This window comes from Rhea americana, unplaced genomic scaffold, assembly GCF_003343005.1.
Source record: "Rhea americana isolate MKP2758 unplaced genomic scaffold, rheAme1 scaffold_56, whole genome shotgun sequence".
Taxonomy (NCBI): Eukaryota; Metazoa; Chordata; class Aves; order Rheiformes; family Rheidae; genus Rhea; species Rhea americana.
The window spans coordinates 3,258,962-3,273,475 of NW_028186712.1; the positions used below are offsets into that span (position 1 = coordinate 3,258,962).

Genomic DNA, 14,514 nt, shown 5'->3' on the forward strand with positions numbered 1-14,514 from the left:
AAACTGAAACAAGRCATGTCCAAGGGACAGAGAAATCGCTTTTATTAAAAACATTCTAAAAGGTTATTTATAAAATGCATTTTATCTTCTGCATTTGAAAACAACTCAGAAACATACAATTGGTGAGGCATCTTATATTGTCAGAATTTCAACCCATAAAACAAGCATTAGCTATATAAGTATTTGCATTACACCATAGACAACATTATTCAGATTTGAAGGACAGTTTGTAAAGGATTTCAGCCTTCAAATAACAATTTGTTTAAACAGATACTTCTGGTGGTAAGCAGTACACATGTATACCTGGAAATACACATTTAGTACAGTATTCTACTTATTTTAAAAATTCAATGCTTTGTGCCAAAATACAGTACCAAAACCAAAGATACAAAATAAATAACTTTTCTGAATTCTGCAATCAGGTTATCTAATAAATAAGGATGCATTGCAAGATATCCAATGTACAGTAACTTTTGTATTAAAAAAAAATCCATAGAGATATCTGAATAAATACCCTTATTGTGAAGTTCAAGTAAACAACAATTCACCCTTTCTTTACAATCCCCAGATTAACACTGCAAGAAACTTAACAAAATTCTGCTAGAATGAAGTAATACACATTGGAAATACTTCATTTACTTGCACTGAGAGTTTCACATTTAAAAGTTGCTCTCAGACACCTGCCTAACTTGTCCTCAAACTTGTAAAAAACACCCTTTTGATAGCTTAACTAYAATGTGGTTCTATTTTTATGCAGAACTGCTCATTTCAGAAAGTGCATTAAAAATGAAGACTTAAGACCTACTGTAATTCCAGTATACTTTGAGGAGAATTTAGAGCAGGGCAGAAGAACAGGCCACAWTGACTCAAGACTTAAATACCTACAATATCTGCAAGGCAAAGATAGCATGAAAACTGTACTGTATATTGGCATTCATCCACAATTTCACTGAAGCTACACTTCTTTCAAGTTAGGAGTTTTATTCACCTTAGTCCCTTACCGCTCACTTTTTCTAACTGTGCAATATTTTCTTTTGAATACATTATCACATTACTGAAAGCTCCACACAGACTTTCAGGGTCACTTTCAAAGAGGTACAAAGCAAAGTGAATTTTATATAGGAGGCTTTTTTTAGGTTTTCTACTCAGAGAAATTAAACAGATGCTAGCAATATTTTGGGAATCTTCTGTGAAGTTAAGCAACACWGATGGAATGGTTACATGAAACTATGATTTCAGAGTTTTCTTTTTTTTTAGTTGGATTACCTCAAAGATATGATTTATACTACAGTTATAGAAACAGCTGAATCAGCACAACTAATGTGGTGGTGCCATAAACCAAGTCTACCACCAGGGGAATAACAAGGCTACTTTACTATACTCACAGCTGAGACCATAAATCTAAACCCCAAAGGTTATCTGAGTAAGCTTAATATGAAAAAAAAAAAAAAAAAAAGAGGCATACAGGAAAAAGCTTAGTACCACTTGTCACTACAGCTTACCTGATTAAGACTGAGGTTTGTTAATGGATGTCTAACTGAGTCTTAGCTGAATGAAGTGTTCTCATTGTAGTAAAACAGTTCTACACAAAAAAGAATACAGCCAGCTTTTAAACATTATTTTAACTCTTTGGAGAGTAAAAGAACTCAGTCACCAAAATGAGTATCCGTTTCTTCTCCTCATACATTTGCTAGAGAGCTGGGCACCAATATACTTGCCTGAAATAAAGTCCCAAGAAATGCTACCTCAAATTCTGCTTACATGCCTCATTTCCCTCCCATACTAGCTAAAAAGTACAAAAAGTAGTAGGTGAATTTTCATTTACTAAGACTTCAGGAACTAAACTTCATCTAGGAGGTTCCTTTTGTCCCATACTTTCTCCCTGAAAAAAAAAGGGGGGGCTGGGGACAGGGAAAGAGGTAACACTTGTAACTGCACAAAAATTTAATTCATGTTGGTCAAATTCAAAGGAAGATATACAGGTGTAACTTTATAAAAAATACAAAGTTTATACAGTTTTCATATGAAGGGGGTTATAAATAGTTGTTGGTATGCACTTATTCTCTGGTAAGTGCATTAGTGGTATGACAGCAGCACCTACAAGTAACAATTAAACACAGACCAGAAATTTAGCTCTTGGAGACACACTAAGTAGCATTGTGCATTAACAAAAGCTAAATTTCTTAATATGGTTTGACCGAACCAGGAGACAAGAATTTGCCATATAGTCTCAATAATATGCTGTTATGAACAGCAGAAGAATCAAGTGAATGTGTAAGTCTCATTCAAGCTGCAATATGCCTTTTAAAAAGGTGCTTAAATGCTCAAATGACTCAATTTAATAAATAACTTTAAGCTAAACACTGCTAGAGCTATGTGCGCTAACACTGATTCACATTCTCTCAAAGTAAATATATTAAACATGGGAATACCTATGGCACAATAACACATTATCTGCAACCTTTGGCCACACTCCTTTTGTATTTTTAAACACACATCTCTTCAGGATTTGCTAATAAAATTTAGCAAGAGAATGCAAGTATGTCAACATTAGCATTTTCATCAATATTCACATCTACAAGTCAACAGGGGACACTTTAGAACTTCAAAAAAATCACTCATACCTTTAAAGTAACATCCAGCTGTAACACAATTAGGTGTCCAGTTACACCTAATTGGAATAGATATAAAAATGGATATAATTATGGCTAAAATTAGGCTTTACTCCCAGTTAGGTAGGTATGCACCGTCATAGTACGCTATTTGGAGAGATGGAATGCAATGAGAAAGAGTTTATTTTCAGTTAAAGTTAGTTTTCCGTAAATGCCTATTAGGAATTTCTATAGCACTAACTTGGAGAGGCCAGGACCCACCAACAATTCCTGCTTGGATAGCTACACCCATTACAACTGCTAAATCAGGATCTACAGAGGTGTTAGGTTCCTTTCCAAAGAAATCTCGAATAACTTTGCGTATTTGAGGAATCCGTGTGGAGCCTCCAACTAACACAATTTCATCCACTTCTGCTTTGTGTAGATGGCCTTCCTTCAACACCTGCTCAATGGGCAAAAGAATCTTCTGAAAAAGGTCCTCATTCAACACCTCAAATAGCTTCCTGGAGATTTCTGTTTCAAACACAACTTTGACAAAGTTATTCTGCACTTGTGAATTGCCTCCTATAAGATTTTTCTCATCTTTCATTATTTGTGAAGGCTGGTCTTCACGCACGGTATTTGTGTTCAGCTCACTTTCTGGAAGATCTTTTGTAATCTTTTCTGCAATAGTCAATGACACTCTTACTGTAGAGGCCTCATGCACAGTCAAATTTAATTTAACTGCTTCCACAATCTGTCTGAGTTGATGTATTTCTTCTTTTCTTGATGGTAGAGAACCATACCTTTGATGAAGCTGAGCATACAAATGCTGCAACAATCTCTGATTAAAATCCTGTCCTCCAAGTTTGTTGTTACCTAAAACATCAGAATAGAGTTAATCAGACATCAAAAAAAAAAAAAGAAAAATCAGACAGTAAAACTCATCTTTTCCTATTCAAAGGTGATTCTTAAGAGCCAGAACAATGATACTAGAACAATAAGCATAGAGTAAGAGCTCACAGAGCCATGAAAATGGACATAATTATTACCCACGGAAGAACACAAATATATAGCCACTTCAAGATTTTTACTTAGCAAGTAATTGAAGAAACTACTCCAGTAATGCCCCCTGCCCCCGGAATAGCTCTGTTACAGTGTAATGGAAAAAAGCCATTGCTGTTAAATCAGTGAAACTATTCTCTACACAGAATAAACTTTRGTAAGACAAAATTACAGCAAGAAATCTATTGCTGAAGTGTAATACTCCCTCGTACAACTTTTTTCCAACTAAATTCCCAGACTTAAAACAGATTTCTCTTTGCCCAGAATGGGCTTTTCTCTCAGTACTACTGCAGTACAGCTTCATAAAGACTACTGCTTTAACATTTTCAAGTTACTGAAGGGCTTCATGCATACACATGAAAGTTGCATGCTACTGAAGTATATAGATATACCTGAGAAAGGCAGAAGGAAGTGATGTAATGCAGACAGTAAGTTACAAGCTCTATTTACAGCTAGACCTTCTAATAGCCATTAGAGACTGAGAAGTATCGATACATCCCCTATTTCTTCATGAAGGCTACTCCTGAATGATCTTTCCAATAACTTATAAATAATTACTCTTATTTTCCATTCAATAAACCTAGAAATGGCCTGTAAATTTTTAGGCATGTTGAACAATGCTATCATTTTTCCTCCTTTTTGTTTTGATTGAAAAAAACATYAGTTTCACAGACATCCATCCAAATAAATCAGAATGAAGTCATTAAATGCTTTTTGTTGTTCCATTCGCWCTAGACAAAGCAGCAGCTCACAAAACTCATTCGAGGCAAAGCTGAAGGAAGCACCACATCTCACACCTGTCTGAATCCAGGTCATCTCCAAAGCAGTTGCGTGTTCACTACAGTTCTACTAGAGGTTGTTGCCAGAACTTTTTGCCAAGTGATGAATCACTTTGGCATATACATATTACAAAGCTTGTTTCTGGGTTAACAGAATGCAAGGTCCCTGCCCATCTGTGTARGAGCCAAACACAAGGCAAGGATGACTAAAGCACTCCTCGACGATTTGGCAGATACTCTCAGCTCAGATACACAAAGTGATAGAAAGCTTTGTCATAGTCCCTCCCCATCGCTTTAAGTCTAGTCAAAACAATTTAACACTTGCCACCACTTACACTAGGCACAAATGTCAACAGCTATGGACAAAATTAAACCACATCCTGTTACTTTGAAGTCAACTAAAACCTGAAAGTCTCTTTTAACTACTGCAGGCAGTTGCAAACCTAACTTTGCACAAAGGCAGCAGAGAGCACTTTCAAAGAACACAGTTACAAGAGTGGTATGTTTAAAGAAAAGCTTCCCTAATGGTGACTTTAGGTGCATCTTTCCATTCTCCCATTGAGAAAGTAAAATCCTGTTCTTACCTGCCATGGCTCGTGTGAGGAACATCCCTCCCTGCTTGTTCAACAGAGAAACATCTAATGTTCCTCCACCCAAATCCACCACCAAGACATTAAACACATCAACTTTGTGGAGTCCATAAGCCATAGCTGCAGCAGTGGGTTCATTGATTACTCGCAAAATTTCTAGCCCTACAAGAGCAGAGAAATCAAGCCATAGTCACATACACTTCAGACATTTATTATTGATTTTTTAGATCAAACTTACCTCAAGTAAAACATCAGATCTCAGTGAGATACTTTTCATGAAGTATTATTACTTGGAAATTTTTTTTCTTATTTAAGCTTAAGAAATCCTACTTCAGCACCGGGATGAAAGCACAAACCATGAATTACCCAAACATCTTTTCTCCGGAGGAAGTGTACTGAGGAAATTTATTTCATCGTGGTACTATTTGCATTTAGATTATTGTCAAAGGGTGCCTCATACAAATTCTCCATACTTGGAGATTTCCAAGGGCAAAACAAAAGATTGCTTTCCCTAAGCAAAACTTATTTTTTCTAGCTATGTATGTTTGCACTAATCAGCCGCATCTCTTGCAACCCAAGAGTTCTTTGCTGCTCTTCACAATTGCTAATGGTTTATAAAAATCAATTCTATAGTTTTCTATTGCTAAGTCACTGTTTAATTCTGTATCAGCCCCAAAGACTTTGCTATAGTGAAATAAACCTAACTTTGGGCTTCATAAGAAAACACTGGAACAGAGAAACATCACCTGCAAGGTTAGCTGCCTTAATGGTAGARTTCCGTTGCTTTTCATCGAACTCAGCTGGCACAGAGATGACTGCCTTTGAAACGGGCATGCCAAGATAGTCTTCGGCCATTCTCTTCAATTTCAGGAGCAGCTGAGAGCCAACATATTCTGGAGTGATATGAAAGGTTTCATTGGTTGTCACAGAAAATTCAGCTAATCCATTGTTATTAAAAATCTGGAAGGAAAAAGCAACACAACCCAGAAATGTGAAATCCATTTGTTATTAAAAAAAAACTACCCACTTGCTGCTGCCCCTTGCCCTCAAAAGCTGTATTTGTATATAGTCTGCTTATTCTGGAAAAATGCAACTGTACTTTTACTATTCAAAAATCACTTTGCCTGAATCACTTTTATTCCTTGATTGTGAACAGTATAAAAATAAGCCACTTGAGTGGCTGGAATATATCTGAAGCACTGTAGCCCACTGTGCCCAGATACATTAATATAGTTAAAATCTGGCAATTGTGCAATTAACTTTAACATTACATGACACAACATCACAATCAAAGATGAAAGTAATGCTTTTCATCATTAGGTTCATCTTACATATAAAGCATTCCACAGGTTCTTATTTCTGAAAGGAAGCAAACAGGCTGGTACAAAACCAGTTCTTAAGAAGCAAGCAATTCAAAAGACTGTTTTCAATACCTGAAAATTTGTGTCTTTTCAGCAAATATTGCGTCATGATAAATACATGCAATACTCTCTTTAAAAAGCAGCTTTTGACATCTGCTACTGGTCAACTTAGCACTAGAAAAAGTGCTGGGCTTGGGGGGGGAAGCACTAGGACAGAGGAAACTACTCATAAACTTTACTTTTTGTTTTAATCTCAGGGCAAAGGTGAAGTTTTAGTGAAGCAGAGCTAGGCTTTCAAGTTGAAGTTTACACTTCAAGAGAAGTATYTGGAAGGCAACCCAGAAAAGGAATCTCACAGTAGTGGAAAGGCTCTCTAGAAAAATCAGTCAACTAACACGCATATTACTTCTACRACTCTGATTCCTCCTCTCCTCCCCGGATAATGCACATTACAGTTTTCAGGCATATCAGAYTTTGCTGAATGACTCAAAGGGTCAGAAGAGTTGGTCACCCACCATATGCTTCAAGCTTCCTATACATTATTGCTTGAATAAGACAGCAATTTACCTTAAATGGATACCTGCTACTTTCACTTTTCAGTTCTTCTGGASTGAAGATTTTCCCAATGAATCTTTTTGCATCATATACAGTGTTCTGAGGATTTGAATCAGCCAGTTCTAAGCCATCATATCCTACATACACATCTTTGTCTGTGAAAGACACTATACTTGGTATGCTGTTGTGCCCGTTTTCATCCGCAATAACCTTCACCTGCCCTGTTCCAGGAAGGAAGACACCAACAGAGCAGTAAGTTGTGCCAAGATCAATCCCAATTACTTTAGGTGTAGGCATTGGTAAATACTGCTGTGCTAGATAGCCAGCTAACARGAGAGCCAGAACAGCCGAACCTGAAACACAGATTTAAAAAAAGAGTAAGTTAGAGTATCTACTGCTGCAAACTTAGAAACTAAGGCAACCAACATCACATTATACTTCATATCTCGCGCAGTATTATTTTGCTCTGTTAAGCCTGTTTAAATACCTATTTAGTTTTCAAGCCCAGGGTCTCCTAACTACCCTATTACAAACCACTGCTAAGCAGTTACCAAACTGGTTAGCAGAGACAACAGAGATAAAACTCTTAGACAGTAAATATTAAATAGGTTCAAAAATGAGGAACAGCAAACCCAAAAACATCACCACTCTGTACTAATTCTTTTTCTATTGCAAAGTGCTTCACAAGTATAGGTTAATTACTAATTTTCTGGGCATTACCTACGCATAATCCCTAAGGAACCGCTGGTTAATAAAGTTACAAATAACCAATGTGAAATGAGAAACTCCTGATTCAAATTCCTCCTTCAAATTCACCCAAAGTCTCAAGAGATACCAAATCATAACTTTGCCCGTTTCAGCCATAGCTCCCAAAGAGCATCTTCCTACACCCCTGAATCTTTCCTAAACATGGAAATCAAGATGTCAAACAATTTAAGCACACAGAGTGTCTTTTCTCTCCCTTTTATACCAAACTAATAAGTATAAAGCAAGAAACCCCAAATGCAAGCTAAACCAAGGCTCAGAGRAAAAGATAACGAACGTAAATTGCATACGCGCCAAGCACATAACAAAAAAAGGAGGGCTGTGCTAAAAAGAGACCTCAGGAGGGCAAAGCTTACCACCAGGACCGCGCGGGCTCTGGCAGCCCCCACAGCCCCGGCCAGCGTCGCACGCCCAAGGCAGCGGCACGGGCCCCCCATGCCCGCAAGCCGCACAAGGGGACCCAGAGTCCTCTCAGACCCCGCGGGAAGAGCTTGGCCCCCGAGCGAGGCCCCTCGGCAGCCGCAGCGCCGCGCACTCACCCAGCACCGCCATCTGCCCCGCCATGGCTCCCTGCCGGCTCCGGCACCACCGGCCAACGCCGACTGCTGACGGAGCCTTCCGGGCTGAGCCGCGCGGCACGCCGGGACTTGTAGTGCGCGAGCCCTGCCCACACCAGCCGCCTTCTCCTGCTCTCCAGCGCGATAAAACTACATTTCCCAGCAGGCTGCGGCGCAAGCCTTCTTCCGGGGACTCCAGCCAGTTGGCTGAGAGTATGGGCCACGGGAATGGGGAAGAGCCGGGGGGAGGGGAGGAATGAGCTGCAGCCCTCCAGGGGCGCTTGCGCAGTGGGGAGGCCGCGGTGCCTGCTGGGAGTGGTAGTTCCGTTGGCGGCGGCAGGCCATGGCGCGGCCGTTGCGCCAGGGGGCGCGGCGGTCGGAACCGTCCTGATAGCGAGGGCCAGGATAGCCCGCTGAGGGGCCACTTGCCCTCCGCGCCCCCTCTTCTGACCCAGGGCGTGAGGCTGGGGCGCATTGAGTCCCCTCTCTCTCACGGTATCCTCTGGGGAGAAGACCTCCCGCATTCAGGGCGGTTTGCTAATTTTGGATCTAAATAATATATTTTTTTCATACATCATAAATGAATCGATGTCTCTTTAAATTGGCGCCATTTTAACTGTAGTCGTTAAGAAGTTATTTAGACGGGGGRAAACTTGTAATAGCTGTTTACAGTATTTCACTCAAAACTCAAGAGCAGGCATATATATTTTGAAGTTTATGCAGCTTTCAGAAAAAAAGGTTTAGTGAAGACAGTATATAATTGGTTTTATTCATAAATATGGTATTTTGATAGCAACCACACGCACATACAGATAAGCACATACATAAGACTMATCTGAAACCTCATGCTTTAATAGGAATGCTGATACCTACAGATTTTTTTAAAAATACTTTTATAAAAAGTACAAAAAGTACTTYGACAAAAACTCATTTTGGAGGTCTTACCCCTTCCTAAAACATAAGCTGGGCTCTGTTTTTATGCCTGAGATTAAAACTCTGGAAGACACTGGGATCACTTGGCAATGCACATGCTGAAGGGCAGAATTCAGGTGCCCTTTCCTGGACAGCGCCTGTCCTCTTTCTTCACCGTAAAGCTGCTTGATAAATTCAGCGCATCAGCCGAGTCCATTCCCACCTGACTCTGAATCCTCAGGGGCCTGTCTGTTCCCTGTAGACTTACCCCAGCTTAGGCCACCTGCCTGGGAGTCAAACCAAGGAGAGCAGAGAGCTGCTGGCTGCAGGATTATGCTTCGTGGGCTTTCCACCCAGCAGCAACTGAGTTTCCTAGGCTCTTTCTATCCTTTCAGAAACTTTTTCAGGAGCCACCTTCCTCCCTGCAGGTCTTTCTGGCTTTTATGTAATCGAGGGCTGCTTGCTCTGTAGTCCTTTGAAGGCAGTGTTCGATCTGCAGCTCATCTGAGCACCCACGCTCGKATGAAGTCCAGAGGGGCCTCATTTTTCTCACGTATTTTCTCTCTCCGTGACATACCAAGGCCTCCTCATGGATATTCCTGAACCCTGTAAAAAATGCCTGAACTCTTGGATCTGCAAAATAAGTAGAGCTAAAGTTAGTGGGCTTGMAGGCCCAGTTTGTTGGGCATTTGCTGAGCGCGTCTGTTCAGTCAAGGCCTGGGGAATAGCAGTGTTAAAAATAGCTTCCTTTGCCTACCCTCTTAGAGCAATCATCCAAAGTGCTTTCATTTTCTTCCCTTATCTGAGGGGATASTAAGCTCAGGAGAGGGTTATTCAGGAGTGGAAAGGTACATTCAATGTATCCTAAGAAAGTAGTTTTTGATTTTGCATAGAAAAATATTTCTTGGTCCAAAGAGAGGGCCCTATCCACCTGGAAGGGGAAAGCTGTCCCTGCCCAWGTGGTTCCCTAATGAGGAATACTTCAGCATTGCTTAGAGCAGAAACTGGAAGGCAGGTCTTTTTCATGAATAAAGTGCTTTAGCCATGTTCCTGTAATGGCCCACAAAGCTGCTACCGCAATGCTCAGCGGCTCGCCTGAAGGTTGGCCATACAAACGCAGACATAGGCAGCTCCTTTGAAAAGCCTGTCACGCTGTGGTGGTGTCAGCAAAATGTTATACCAATTACAACTTCACTGGATGTAACTGAATTATGGTAAATTAGGATCTACGGTAACATGGGTTACTATGACCAAGCAGTGCCTGACACCTGCAGTAATTTGGATGCTGTAGCTGTATGGGCTGTGCAGCACTGATAAACTCTTGGTGACCATGCACTAGGCCTTTGAATGTATTCCCGCACTTACCTGCCATTGATTTTAATAGAAGGTAGACATGTAACAGAACCTTTGAAGGTCTGGGCCAAGTGCTTATTTATGTTCATTAGGGCATCTAGTCACTCTGGTAGTAAGCTGTTTAAAAAATTTCAGAAGGTGTTCAAGGATTAATTTCCTTCAAGGGGATATTATTTTCCCTTGGTGCTTTGATAAGTGGAGGTAAATGTGTTTTTTGTCTAGAAGTAGCTTGAGGGAGAGAATCATTCTCATAATGTAAGAGCAGAGGCTGGTTTAAAAATGGTCTCCCATCAGATAGGAACTGGTCTCTGCAGAAAAAGTTGTTACACTGGGGAGTGTCACTGAAACCATAGACCTGTGATGTGTTAAACACAGTTAAAGCATTCATTGTGAGTGGAATGAAATAAAGCTTGTTTTGATTTATAGGATATTKTGCATCAGCTATATTCCAACACTTTGAGAAAAAGAAATCGGGCTCTCAAAAAATCATTTTTTTCTGCCATTGTACAAACAGGACTACCTCTTACTCGTCCTTTCTGGGATGACTCAGTGAGTGCCCTCTGCACTGTCTTAATCATTTTCAAGCTAGTGTCCAAAACTGAAACACAGTGCAGGGGAATGGTCAACATATTTTGGTCCCAGAAAGACTCTACRACCAAACTCTGTTTTCCTGTGGTCGGGGAGGAAGGGGGAAGAGGATGTTGTATCTACTTACTAGGAGAATGTAGTTAATGACTCCTTGAGAAAGGAGACAATTTATTTAGATGCTAAAATCTGAAATCTCATTTGCAGTTTTAAATTCAGGTAAAAGTATATTCTTTGCCATAGTGCAATCACATCATCAGAATTACAGAAGTGCAGAGAACTTCTCTCATAGTTTTTTTTACCTGACTAAAACATTGGTCTTCTCCTTCTGCGTATGGTTGGGAAAGGGAAGGATTTCATTAGCACCCAGTCTTCCTGTGAGAGACAGTTCAATGTCAGGCAATCATAAGAGAAACTATAACCTTCAATTTAGATGCAAAAGTGTCCATTTAAATTCTAGAATATAACTTAAAGATTTCTCGCTCCCGTTGACTGGAGATTGTGAAGGAGATGTGCAACGAAATCTTAATTAGCTAGAATCTAGCTCTCCAGCTAGAGGCACCAAAAATAGCTTATGCCTACTTTTAGGATGAATAGCCAAAAAGGGCTGAACTAAGAGGGACAAGCCAATTGCAGTAAGCTTCCAGCAGATGTCTCTGCTATGCAATTTTGCTTCTTGAGATGCCTTTTTATATTTTACAGTTACCTACTTGCAGATACATATAAAGCATATTAACCTTTTGCAATCTTTATCCAAATTCTTGTAAAGTCATAAGTCATGAAAATGGTCTCTCATTTTTCAGTACAGTTTATTTAATTCTCTTGGCATATCCATTCCACTGAACCCTTATGAAATCATTTTGAGGTTAACAATGAAATTGCAGTTTCCTCTTTCATGAATACAGGTGTGGTGGTAACAGCATAATGTAGTCTAAAAGATGTCCAAGAAAAACACTCTGCAACAGAAGTGAGATTTGCACAGGTCTCTCTCCCACTTCTCTACTTGAATTTCAGCYGGTCTGCACATGGATTACTGTGGTGTAAAAAAAAAAAAAAGAAAAAAAAAAGAAAAAAAGAAAAGCAGAGACCTTTCATTTAAGACACAAGACAGTCTTGGTAATTATTATCCTGGAAGCTGGGAGTTTCTTTTTTTGGTTCTCCATATTGCCTTTTGGAACAGCAGTCGCAAGGCCAATGGCTGAGTGGCTGCTGTAAGGTTGATTAAAATTGTCCCCTGCCACATGCAGTCTGCTCTGGTGGGTCTGAATTTTGTCTTGGCTTGGATTCACCTTGTGCTGTGGCGCCCGTCACTTAACTTCTGCTCATCTCAGTTACCCCATATAGAAGCAGGGGTAACAGTACTGCAGTAGCTCCTGGGGAGACATGAAAATGGACTGCTTGTACAACAGTTGGGTGAAAACAAAGTGCTGCGAAGTACAATTTAGAGCACAAGAAGGAGGGAGACTGGGAGTCTCTTAATCTGCATGAATCATGATAGCGATAATGATGATAAACAGCAGTCCCAGCAGGCTCCCAGGAGGCCATTTTCTCAATCACATTGTTGCTGTGTGTATGAAATCCATATGGATGTCAATCAGACTTGTCAATTTTATCTATTAGGAATGACAACAAAAAGATAAACARGAGAATATACTCAAGTGTAGCTAATTTAACTCTGAGCTCCCCAAGCAAAGGAGAAGAGATTTTGCAAATACTTAGATGGAGAAAAGTGTTGCTTTGCTTTTTGTGGGATGTTGAGGCTAGGGTCTCAGAATATTTATTTTACAATTACTTTCCCCCTTTTCCTGAATTTATTGTCTAGAGTACATCTATGCATTTGAATAAGAACCTTGGGATCTTTACGAAGTATCTTTCTGCTAACACAGAAAACCTATTTTCATTATTACTTATTACTATACTATTTAGTATTATAGTACCCTAGGAGTAACTGTGCTGTGGCCTGCCTATTTTCTTAGAAGAGTTAGTCCCAGACTGATATTATTTCTAATCCAAGCATATGAGAGAAATAGTAGGTAAGTGATTATATTATCCCTCTTTATACAGTGTGAAATGGAGGAACACAGAAATTAAGTGACTCAGGAACAGACATTAAGCCTAAAGACCAAACAGAGTTTGAAGCAATGGTATCAAATACAATTCCAGGGGACTAACTACAAAATCAGTGTTCTTCTATTCTTTTAAAGAGTGGAATTCATGTTGAGGATGGTCAGCAGAGATCTGACAGGAGAGGGTCCTCATGTCTACCTTGCTCTTTGGGCAAAGTGGTAATGACATTTTCTAATTATCTTTATACTACTGTCTGTCCTAAAGGAGCCAGTGTTGTTATTAGAATATCAAAGATACTTCAGTTTAATTAATACACAGTTCAGATATGACTAAGATGAGCAAGACTCATTGTACAAACTCAGTTTATTTCTCTTTGAGTGTCATATGTGACACCAGTGGCACTTGATATTATGTGCCACAGTGTCACTAATGTTTACTAGTCTATAGATTAGTAAATAGAGATTGAAATTGAAATAGAGAAAGAAATTCAGAGAACACAGAAAATGAAAACTTAATCTCATCAACCTAAGTCAAGGTCCTTAGTGTTTCATAGTTTCATACCTTTCCAGGACCTCTAGTCAATTGGCATCCACTTTACATTAGTCAGTGCCAATGCCAAGGCTGCAAGGTACCTGGAGGGTTCTTAAACCTATTTCTGACAATATTGATGGAATCATTTCGACGTTAGTCAGATTATTCTTACAAGACAAGCAAAAATGCTGGCCACAGCATGTCGTCTTTTCTCAGCATCACTCCCACATACTGTGTCATGTGAGTAGCAAGTGTCTGTTTAGCCTGGAGAAAAGTTTGTTGAAAGCAGATACTGTAAAGTTAGAGATATTCTAGAAAAAAATGGTGCACTGCTGCTGAAAATGATCCATCCACAGAAACAGAAATGAGTCTTCCTGTGCAATCACAATACAATAAAAGCCCCACACCAGCTTTCTGTCTGTCTTGAATGATTGTGCTTTGTACAGGTCTGCCAGCCCGCACCAATACCCCCTTATAGCCAATAAGTCATTCCTGTGCTTTTGTGCATTCCTGTGCATTCCTGCTGCTCAGATATGCAACTGCATGCTCTTGCTTGTTTGAAAAATCAGCTACTGCATATGCACACGCCAGCATGCTAGTGGATTTTACAAGATATGTGAAATCTGCATGCTAGCATATTTGTGGGCACTGAGCCCTTAAGCTTCAGAATATTTTTACGGAATACAAAATACTGTTAAAAATGCAACAGTATGCTTATGGCATGTTTGTAAGAAACATTTTTGACTATGTGCAAACAGTCTCATTGGACAGGGAGTGTCTTTTTTTGTTCTTAGCATATAGCA

The 14,514-nt window shown here is 39.7% G+C and overlaps 1 protein-coding gene across 1 annotated transcript; it reads right to left on the reverse strand.

Moving 5' to 3' along the window:
* Window positions 1-711: 711 nt before the first annotated feature.
* HSPA13 (heat shock protein family A (Hsp70) member 13) lies at window positions 712-8,308 on the reverse strand. Its single transcript, XM_085318887.1, has 5 exons — window positions 8,246-8,308; window positions 6,954-7,294; window positions 5,772-5,985; window positions 5,020-5,187; window positions 712-3,470 (listed from the first exon to the last, which is right to left on the reverse strand). Exons 1-5 carry the CDS (start codon window positions 8,268-8,270, stop codon window positions 2,800-2,802), a joined length of 1,419 nt encoding a protein of 472 aa, XP_085175013.1. The 5' UTR covers window positions 8,271-8,308; the 3' UTR covers window positions 712-2,799.
* Between the last annotated feature and the right edge of the window lie 6,206 nt (window positions 8,309-14,514).